At 36.5% G+C, this 11,654-nt stretch overlaps 1 protein-coding gene across 2 annotated transcripts; it reads left to right on the top strand.

Annotated features, from left to right (window-relative positions):
• Positions 1–1,220: 1,220 nt before the first annotated feature.
• ephx1 (epoxide hydrolase 1, microsomal (xenobiotic)) lies at positions 1,221–9,695 on the top strand. Of its 2 annotated transcripts, XR_013817655.1 has the most exons (10): positions 1,221–1,302; positions 2,131–2,324; positions 2,407–2,587; positions 4,109–4,327; positions 4,410–4,539; positions 6,411–6,625; positions 7,676–7,784; positions 7,865–7,987; positions 9,153–9,466; positions 9,571–9,695. XR_013817655.1 is itself a non-coding variant. In XM_079831624.1 (9 exons), the coding sequence occupies exons 2-9, from the start codon at positions 2,142–2,144 to the stop codon at positions 9,361–9,363; spliced, it is 1,371 nt and encodes a 456-aa protein (XP_079687750.1). In that variant the 5' UTR covers positions 1,221–1,302; positions 2,131–2,141; the 3' UTR covers positions 9,364–9,695. The 2 variants fall into 2 exon arrangements, 1 of the variants encoding a protein (XP_079687750.1); XM_079831624.1 differs by having other exon boundaries at positions 9,153–9,695.
• The last annotated feature ends 1,959 nt before the right edge of the window (positions 9,696–11,654 follow it).

Raw genomic sequence — 11,654 nt, 5'->3', positions numbered from 1 at the left:
CGCATGAGAGAGAGAGCGCGCGCGAGAGAGAGAGAGAGAGAGAGAGAGAGAGAGAGAGAGAGAGAGCGCGAGAGAGCCCCGCGAGCGCGCATTCACTGTCTTTAAAACAACACAAGCGTCTTGCGCTCAAATTGCTCTCTATTTGTTTACATAGTTAATGCGCACTGTGAAGTAACATATACAAACAATGAACAGCTGTATTTTTATTAACTAAGATTAATAAATACAGTAACAAATGTATTGATCATGGTTAGTTCATGTTAGTTATTAGTCTAATACATTAACTAATGTAATGTTAACAAATCAAACCATATTGTAAAGTGTTACAAACAAAGAATTTACTCAGAACACCTCTTGAAATGAGAATATAAGTGTGCTTACCCCATTTTTTTTAGTAAGAGTGGTTAATAAGATTTAATCTTAATGAACTACATTATTTTCAGGTTATTTATATGACAATATGTAGAAAAATTACCTACCAACATTGTGATTGTCCTTTAGCTTAATCATTTGAAATAATAAAAACAATATGATGTTCAAACTTTTGACTACTTTCTTTAACAACTACATAACACAATACTTGTACTTTTACTTTCAGTACTTGAGTAGTAGCCTACATTTTAAAATAAACTACTTGCAATACTTAAGTACAAAAAATGTTGCATACTTTAGTACTTCTACTTAAGTGTGGTGCTTAAAGAGCACTTCAACTTCTACTCAAGTCACTTTTTTGATAAGGAACTTGTACTTTTACTCAAGTATGTGTCTCTAGTACTTTATACATCTCTATTTGATTGTTTAGGTCTCGCGTCCATTAGAATACACGGAGGGGCGGGGTTATGACCTATACTGGGACCAACCACCTGGGGGCGATCGAGACTCGTTAGTTTTTAACACGAGTGCTGCAGGCTTGATATGAACGATATGAACAGTCACAAGTTTTGTTAATGAAATGTTTGGCGGTTTTTTAAAAAAGTTTTATTTTGGTTACTTTTTTGTTTTGATTCAAAAAGAGCACGTCTTGAAAGCATATCTAACTCCATTAAATATGAAATGTGAAAACGTTTGCTTGGTGTGCAGTTAGCTTTACTAAAATAAAACCACCACTTTTATCTGAAAGCACATTTTAAATAAATACATTTCACAGAAAATAATTACAGAAATGTGTTTTCCATAAGTGGAAGGAAGCGGCGTAGCGCCTTCGTGACTACATATCCCATAATGCACTGGGCTTATGTTACTGCGCCTTGGTCATAGGTCTTGGTGGTAAATTAACACAGCATTTCTTTGCTATTTTTTGAGGTGAGTGGGCATCATGTCTGCTGTTATTAATCATGTTTTTGCATGTTTGGCTATTTAACGTTACTTTAACTAATATTAATCTACAACAACAGCATAGCCTACTAATCGGTTAGTGTGCTGGGATTCCTGACGTTGATGTAGCTATCTCAGCTCGTTCTTTTCATATCTTATTATCATTTCATCAAACAGACTGTGCAAAAACTTCTGGTTATACAACTTTCAATAATAACTTTATTATGGTAAATGCATTTGCAAGTAACGTTAACTTCTGTGCAGGTTATCGGCTCAACGTCTCTTTTTAAGAAAGACTGAGTAGAATTTAGATTAGTCTAGCTATAATTCCACTATTTTGCCTTTGGATTACATAAATTATAATTCATATATAAAAAAAATAAATAAAAAAAACTTTAAAAAATATTATTTAACTGCAGAGAAAGTCATTTGTCAGGTGAGGTTATGTCGCATGATATTTCTGTGAATAATTAATAATTAGAACAGCACACTTGCTGAGATTCCTATTTACAAGGTATTTACTGTGCATTAGGAGTTAGACAGAGAAAAGCTTTGTCATGCATTGTGACCCACATGTTGTTACCACAGAGCTTTGTCCACCCTAATCCCAGTGCTGGGAATGTTGTGCAACAATAACCCTTTGCTCCATTTTAGTGCATGCATGCATTAAATCATGTTGCCAAGAGGTTGAATGAAAGGTTGCTGGTTCAGATTCTGCAAGGGGTGATCCATGAGCTACCTATCATTAATTGACCCTTGCGCAAGACATGTCAGGTTAAATCTAGCTGATAATACATATTATTTGCTTCATTCCAGGCCTTTAAACCATGTACATAGAGTTGGCCGTAGCATTGGGGCTCGGAGCGGTGATTGCTCTGGTATTCCTGAAGAAGAGAAAGAATGTCCTGAAAACTCAGGATGGGTGGTGGGGTGCGGAAGCTTGTCCCCAAGGACCTGAGGACGATAGTATCCGCCCGTTCAAAGTTGAGACAACTTCGGAAGAGATTGAGGTAAATCCAGATGTCATCATCAGAATACAATTTTACATAAATATCTCAGACTTTTTGGATTTGTCTTCTTTAAATTCCTTAGGATTTGCACCGCAGGCTGGATCAGACCCGCTCCTTTCCTTCTCTTGAAGACAGTCAGTTTAACTATGGCTTCAACTCCAAATACCTTGATAAGGTTGTGTCTTATTGGAGGAATGATTTTAATTGGAGGAAACAAGTGGATAAACTGAACAAATATCCTCATTTCAAAACCAAAATCGAAGGTGAGCCTTAACTACTATAGAGCTATAGAGAGAAATGCACAATAAAGCTAATCAAATTTGACGATGCTGAGTTAAAGGAACACGCCGATTTTTTGGGACTTTAACTTATTCACCGTATCCCCCAGAGTTAGATAAGTCCATACATACCATTCTCATCTCTGTGTGTGCCATAACTCTGTCTGACGCACCCACCGCTAGCCTAGCTTAGCACAAAGACTGGAGGTAAATGGCTCCAGCTAGCCTACTGCTCAATAAGTGACAAAATAACACCAAAATTGTCCTATTTACATGTTGTTATGTGTATAGTTACATCGTGTACTAAGTTGCGATTTTCTAGACCGATATGGCTAGGAACTATTTTATCATTCCTGCGTTGTAATCATGGAACTTTGCTGCCATACCATGGATGCAGCAGGCGCAATGATATTACATAGTGCCTGAAAATAGTCCCCAGCACGCTCTCTGTGCAAGCAGGTTGTTGGTTATGTTGACGAAAGTTAGCCTATTTTCAGGCACTGCGTAATATCATTACGTCGCTGCACCCATGGTACAGAGGCAAAGTTCCTTGATCATTACACAGGAATGAGAGAATAGTTCCTAGCCATATCACTCTAGAAAATTGCAACTTTTCATTTTCCGTCGGTCTTAGTACACGATGTAACTATACACATATGTAAATAGGAAAATGTTGGCGTTATTTTGTCACTTATTGAGCAGTAGGCTAGCTGAAGCCATTTACCTCCAGTCTTTGTGCTAAGCTAGGCTAGCGGTGGGTGCGTCAGACAGAGTTATGGCACACGCGGAGATGAGAATGGTATGTATGGACTTATCTAACTCTGGGGGATACGGTGAATAAGCTAAAGTCCCAAACAGTCGGCGTGTTCATTTAAAAAATGTCAATAAAAACTTTGTCATGTACAGTGTTTTTACAAAATTGTGCTTTAATGCACTAGTCAGGTGTAACAATCAAATATCAAAGGTTTAATTTTAATGACAAAAAGTAATCCTATATAAAATGTATAATTTAACTTACAATCTGCAAAAGAGTGGACAGATATGTTCAAATATGTTTTTATTTTTATTTTACCAAACGCTGTTTGAATGTAGTAAAACGCCCACAGACATAGTAGAAAACATCTGGGTCATGTTTGCATTTTCTGGTGTCACTGACCATAATTCTAACCTTGACATCAGGAATGGTTCTAAAATAATGTTATAAGTGTAATAATCGTCTAATAATTGAACAATTAGTTCTAACTTGGCTCAGAGAAAGAATCATGTCTTTGTGGCAGTTTTGACCCGAGTGATTTTAGGAGTGCAGAAAAGTGTATACAAGAGCAAAATTGGCACTATTTTTTTAATCATCACCCCAAAATTAGTTAGAAACAAATATGTGATTTCATTCAGCAAATATCATCCAGGGCAGACCTATTGTTTTTCACAGATAGACACTTACATTTTGCATATATTATAGTACACAACAGATTTCATTTGTGATTGTGTGTTGTCCTCTATAAAAAGGTATTGATATTCACTATGTACACGTGAAACCGAAGAACCTACCAGAGGGAACCCGCGCAGTGCCTCTGATGATGGTACATGGATGGCCAGGCTCCTTCTATGAGTTTTATGGTATTATCCCTCTGCTTACGGAGCCAGCCAGCCCTGATGACATAGCCTTCGAAGTCATTTGCCCCTCAATACCTGGTTATGGTTTCTCGGAGGCCCCACATAAGAAAGGTAAATGGCGAACAACCTAACAGATATTTTGTTGTTTCAAAAACATGTATCATTTTTAATGAACATAATGTGTTTTGGACAGGGTTCGACTCTATATGTGCAGCGCACATATTCAATAAACTGATGAAGCGTCTTGGTTTTAACCAGTACTACGTTCAGGGAGGAGACTGGGGCTGGCTTATTACCACTAATATGGCCCAGCTGGAGCCCAAGTATGTATAAAAGCATTGGTTCTCAACCTTTTTGACTTCAAGGCCCCCCTTTGTCCAAGACAATATTCAAAGGCCCTCTTATTTTAGCTGATATATGTTTCTTGTACTAAACAGTTTAATTAAGATTTTAAATAATTTAAATATAGTTATTTTAACAAGGAACACGGCGACTTTTTTGAGACTTTAGCTTGTTCACCGTATCCCCCAGAGTTAGATAAGTCCATACATACCATTCTCATCTCCGTGCGTACCATAACTCTGTCTGACGCACCCACCGCTAGCCTAGCTTAGCACAAAGACTGGAGGTAAATGGCTCCAGCTAGCCTACTGCTCAATAAGTGACAAAATAACACCAACATTTTCCTATTTACATGTTGTGATGTACAAAGTTGCGATTTTCTAAGCCGATATGGCTAGGAACTATAGTCTCATTCCTGCGTAATGATCAAGGAACTTTGCTGCTGTACCATGGGTGCAGCGGCACAATGATATTACGCAGCGCCACACATCGCAACATGTAAATAGGAAAATGTTGGTGTTATTTTGTCACTTATTGAGCAGTAGGCTAGCTGGAGCCATTCACCTCCAGTCTTTGTGCTAAGCTAGGCTAGCGGTGGGTGGGTCATACAGAGTTATGGCACGCACATAGATGAGAATGGTATGTATGGACTTATCTAACTCTGGGGGATACAGTGAATAAGCTAAAGTCCCAAAAAGTCGACGTGTTCCTTTAATGTAGCGTTCACACCAAACGCAAATAGAGCGTCAGGAGCGAGTGATTTCAATGTTAAGTCAATGGAAAGGCGCGTTAACGCGCGTCTGGAGGACCGGTGGCGCGATGGACGCGATTCCACCTCATTCGCGCGTCCAGTTCGCGCAAATTGAGCATCTTGCGCGATACCGTACGCGCGTTATGCGCGAGTGTTGCTTTTTGAGCAATCACGCGTTTGAAGCGAATTCGCGTCTGACGCCCAAGTTGAAAAATCTGAACTTCACCGTCAATTCGCACCGCGTTAAACCAATCAGGAGCCTGCTTGCTGCTGTCACGTGGTAAAGTGACGTGATGAGAAAACCTGCATAATTTAAAAATACTACTATTGTGTCACAAAATGTAGTTTTAAGACTTTTTCAGGTGAGAATGTAGTTGTTTTAGGCTCAAATCTGTGGTTTATTTATAAAGAGAGCGCCTATTTAAAAAAAATAATCTTGTGTTTTTGGAGTTGTGAGATCCAGGCGATCATAATTCCGGCGAGAGCAGCCTTTCCTCGGCTAGTCCTTCTGACGTTTGCCGCTGGCTCTGATGTCTCTGAAGTGTTTCGTCTTGTGTGGATCTAACGGGCGATCTTTGGTGTCATGAATCATCATTTGTTGTCTGCCAAATCGTTTTGACTGAGGGCAAAGAGAAGTTTCATAACTTTACTTTTTAAGGATATTTAAATATGCATGCAGTGAAGATAATGTAGGAGTTGCCTGGACCACATTTGTGTGACTATTAATGTTTAATATATATTTTTAATGAAAATGAAGAGGCAGAGTGGTGTTTTATGACATTTCTCCTTGAACGCCTTGAATGTGCGTCTATTTCGCTTCAAACGCTCAATTTATACGAATGGATTCAAAATGTTCACGTGTCAAACTAGACGCGGTAAACGCGATTTTGACGCTCCATTCGCGTTTGGTGTGAACGCAGCATTAGACTTGTTTGCTGAGGCCCCCTAGTGGGCCACTGGTTGAGAAACACCAACTTAATCTCACTGAAATTATCAGTTAGAATGTAGTAAATTATATTCAGATATATGAAAGGAAGATAATGTGTATAGATATAAACAGATTTCAAGAAGTACTTTTTTGTTCACCTTTCTTCTCTTTAGTGCTGTGAAAGGCATCCACGTTAACTTCGTTCCACCTGGAAATCTAGGCTTTTTCATGGTGTTGTCTATACTTTTTGGTCGACGATTCCCCAAACTCTTTGGCTTCACCGAACATGATGTGAAACGCCTTTTCCCTTGTATGGAAAAGCTTGTAGTGAACGCCGTGAAGGAGACTGGATACATGCACATTCAATCCACTAAACCTGACACTGCAGGTGAGGGACATATTCAAAGTGAATTAAATTGATAAAATGGTCATCTTTGAATGGAGTGCAACAGTCGGGTTCCGGAAGTAAATTAATTTTCTCCATAGGGAAATTTATCAATAACTTATAAACCTTTAAAGACAGACCTACTGTCAGCTACGAGGTTGTTAATCCATGGTATTTGCTTCGGCTCAAGCCGTCATCCCACATTATTTCATCTTATTTTTAAGATAAATGTTTAACAGTGGAATTCCTGCTGAAAAACTACATTACCCATGATGCTGTACAGAAAATTACACAAACTTGTAATGTGTGTGTGTATATATATATATATATATATATATATATATATATATATATATATATATATATATATATATATATATATATATATATAAATAATCAACATTTGTAAATGAGTAGTTTTATATTTCTCTGTCATTTTTAATTCGATTATGCTGTTCGCAATGTCATTTTTAATTATGCTGTTCGCAATGTCATTTTTAATTCGATTATGCTGTTTGCAATGCTTCATGGGATTGCAGTTCTTTCCCCTCACTAAAGCTGTTAAGTACACAGTCTTGTACCTTTTGTCTTTTTGTGCGCTTTTTAAAAACTTTTTTGCTTCAAATCAAAGTTTTCTAGTGTTGTGATTCACCTTGTAGCAGATTGACTTGGTTCATGGCTTATACCTTTTTAAAGGGATAGTTCACCCAAAAATGAAAATTCTGTCATTTATGTAGTCATCCTCAAGTTGTTCCAAACCTGTATGAATTTCTTTCTTCTGATGAACACAAAGGAAGATATTTTGAAGAATTTTTGTAACCAAGCAGATCTCAACTTGAGGGTGACTAAATGATGACAGAATTTTCATTTTGGGGTGAACTATCCCTTTAAAAATACTTACAGAACCAATGCTACTGAAATGAGAGCGGGCTATGTTGCACTCTATAGACTCCACATATGAATCTGTTGTGACATTGGTCCATTGGATTATATATTTGGTTTTATTGAACATTGAAATTGAATTTTGAATTAAAGCTTGACTGTATTGCACAGGCCGTGGATTGAATGACTCTCCTGTTGGTTTGGCTGCCTACATTTTGGAGAAATTTTCAACCTGGACTGATCATGAATTTAAGAACCTTGAGGATGGTGGACTGGAGAGGTAGTACTTTTTGTAGTTTAGCTTCATTAACAATCTGTGAAATGTGCGTTCGGTTAAATACTCTGTTGATTCCCCAACAGGAAGTTTTCTCTTGATGATCTACTGACGAATGTGATGATCTACTGGACCTCTAGGTGCATTATATCCTCCATGCGTTTCTACAAAGAGAACTTTAGCAAAGGATTAAACCAGCCCCATGCAAAGTAAGAGAAATACAGGCTTTGATTAACATTATGTGAAGCTGTATCGTTTTTGAATACTAGTCAATATAGTGTTCTTAAAAGTATTTGGAGATATTAGACAAAGAAACTGCTCTACGTGTAAGTATGTACACTACCGCCTGGGATTTAAAACGTTTCTTATCCTCACCAAGGCTGCATTTATTTGATTAAAAATACAGTAGAAACCGTAATATTGTAAAATATTTTTTAATTTATTTTAAAATGTAATTTATTCCTGTGATATTCCTGAATTTTCAGCAGCCATTACTCCAGTCTTCAGTGTCACACGATTCTTCAGAAATCACTGTAATATGCAGATTTGGTGCTCAATTGACAGTTCTGATTATTATCAATGTTTGGAACTGTTGCTTAATATTTTTGCGGATATCGTCGTACTTTTTTCTTGATTTTTTTGATGGATAGAAATTTCAAAAGAACAGCATTTATTTGAAATGGGACTATTTTACTGTCACTCAATGTAATGTCTCCATGCTGAAGAGAAGTGTTAAATTAATTTAAAAAATAAATAAAGTAAGATAAAATCTAACTGACCCTAAAGTATTAAATGGTAGTGCATAATGCAAAAATCCTTCATTAACAACCCTCTACAATGCGAGTAAATCACTCGCATATGCGAGTAAATCTTCACTCTGGGCGACTAAATAATATCTATCATTGGCTAATAAATGCTTAGATTTTACTCGCCATTGTGTGTGTTAGAGGCTAAGAATAAGTTTAGCATAGATAGTTTCGCTCTCCGTCAAGCCAACAGTCTATTTGCATGTATATACTGCATATATATTTATATTATATATAAATATAAATATTTTATATATAAAGATAAAAAAAACATTTCTTAAATATATACATGCATGCGTATTTATATACACATAATAATTATACACAGTACACACATATATATAATTATGTAAACACAAACTTTTATATATCGCGATTAATCGTTTGACATTAAACTTTTATTTTGGATGCGGTTAATCACGATTAATCGATTTGACAGCACTAATATAAATAAAATAGTATATCAGTTTGGCGAGTAAACAAAAAAATTGACTAGACAATGGCGATTCTATTGCCAAGGTGTGCGTAGAGGGTTGAATTAATTTGCTATTTCTCTTTCACCCAATAGGCTTCCAGTTTACGTTCCAGCAGGTGTGGCTTCTTTCCCCAATGAGTTGATGCACACCCCTAAATTGTGGGCGACACAGAAATACCGTAGGCTGAAGACTTATACTCCCATGGCCCGTGGGGGCCATTTTGCTGCTATGGAGGAGCCGCAGTTGTTGGCAGAGGATGTTCAGAACTTTGTCAAGATTGTAGAGAAGAGAAAGAGGAAATGAATAATCAAATAAAGTGATGACCATGAAGTCAAAAATAACCCTTGGACCACATCAAATTGCTAATCAATACCATTAGGAACAAATGTATTACGTTTATATTTAGGTAACAGCACTATTTAATGCCAGGAAATATACTAAAGAATATGTGCCTTAGTTTTATTGAAATTAAATAATTATATATTGACAGGATCTTGCTTTTGTTTTCAGTGTGATTATTTGTGAAGATTCTGAAGTGTTTTAACAGTGTTTGAATGCGGTCCGTAAGATGATATGAAACGGTATGAAAATATTTTCCTTCAACCTATCATTTATTAAAGCACCTTTCAAGCACAGTTATTGAATCCTAGTGATATGTGGCAATGACTGAAATCACAAAAGACTGTCAAGGAAGACATTTTTATTGTTATCAAGACACATTTTATCACATTCTCATTACAAACAATTCATCAAGAGGAAAAATGAGTGTTCATGGCTCAAAGTAATGCCCACTTGAGTGGCTATCGGTTCCTCTATTCTGCATACATCTATTTAAATAAAATGATCATCGCTATAGACGCTCTGCAGGCCAATGCAACTGCCTCTTTTTCACATAAAGGAAAGTTCTTGTCGAGAACTTTCATGACCAATCAAATAAAGAGACGCTAAGTGAAGGCACACCCAAAGCAATGAAGCTGGTCGGACTCCATTGCTTATGGTTTTCTGGAATGCATATTTGGGAACATAAAATAGGAAAACTTCCATAAAAATAAATATTCTCATAATATTTATACAAACATAAATATTATGTACTTAAATATTTATTTTGCACTAACGAGTGTGCGTTCCATATAAAATGCGCATTTAAAAATGTCATAAAAAACTATTCTCACAGTAGAGCTCAGTGTTTTTTCTCCGCATAGGCCCCCCCAAGGTAGATTCTCTTAGGGTTACACAGTTTTAGATTGTAGGACAGCATAGTTTATAATAGTTCAGTCCCTGTCTGTGCTTCAACAGTGTGTCCTGTTGTAGGTAGATGTAAAATGTGCTTGTGGTGATTTATTCTTTCTTTCATCGCTCAAAGGGGAAATGCATTCTGAATTAAGACACTCTTAGGAAAGAGAAAAAATAATCATTGGAACAATTCAGATGCAATATTCAGTCTGTAAATTCAAGTGCTCTATACTATTAAAAGTTCAGGTGTTTTAAAGCATTTTACACACATAATTCAAGTAATTTCAGGTATGACAGATGGCAATTGATCCAGTCTTACACATACTACATTATGACACTAGTAATGTTAAAAACAATTTCTTTTACACAATCAATATAATAACAGAACATGAGAAATCAAGCTATGTTTACATTAAAGGGATAATCTCTATTGGACCGTGTGAGTGGAATGCTCAAGTTTCTAAAACAAATTTCTTATTTCCATACCTGAAATAAATGTAATTATTATGTATATTAATCTAAAAGCTTGAACTGGATGGAATAAAATATAGTGTAAAAACAGAATCACTGAACACACATCGGCTCCGTAGCGGACGTTTGAGAACGTTAATTCACACAGGATGCGTACTTGCATTCAAAAAACGAAGGATTGCAATGGAATGTAAGGACACGCTCAAAAAGTTTGTTTAACTTGAAATAGTGTCTTAAAAATATGCCGTTCAGCGAGCGATATGCTGAAAAAGCTGGACACAAAGTAACTTCTAAAACACAGCAAGGCAGATCGTGACGGAATCGTACTGAATACAGGACGAGCGAGAAGCAGTGCAGCGATAAAAGACGTCAGTTTATAAGCGATAAAAGATGTCAGGGACACAATGCTACGAAATGGAAAGAACGCTGAGTCTCGAGCAGTGCAGGGGTTAATTGCACAAGTAAAGCGAGTTATTCAATCAGACTACTTTTTTCAAGAAATTTGTAAAGTAACGCATTACTTTTAAATTTACAACAAAATATTGAAGTTACTTTTTAAAGTAAGTAACGCAAATGACTGTTTTACCATTGATTGACTGTCCCCAAGTTTAGAAATTGTGAGGTGTTGTGTGCGCTGTGTGAACATGATGGTTATTATAGTTATATTGCATTTACTCATCTCGATTGCAGAAAAACAGATTCAGAATTCCTCAAAATTAATAAAAACAGTGATTTGCAAACTCAAAATACTGCGCAAACCTTCAATAATTAAATATGTTAAAGGGTTAGTTCACCCAAAAATGAAAACTCTGTCATTAATTACTTACCCTCATGTTGTTCGACACCCGTAAGACCTTTGTTCATCTTCGGAACACAAATTAAGATATTTT

The sequence above is a fragment of the Gobio gobio genome, assembly GCF_949357685.1.
Source record: "Gobio gobio genome assembly, chromosome: 12".
In the NCBI taxonomy this organism is placed as follows: Eukaryota; Metazoa; Chordata; class Actinopteri; order Cypriniformes; family Gobionidae; genus Gobio; species Gobio gobio.
Note: the sequence above shows the minus strand (reverse complement) of the source record. Positions and strands in the feature narration are given on the sequence as shown.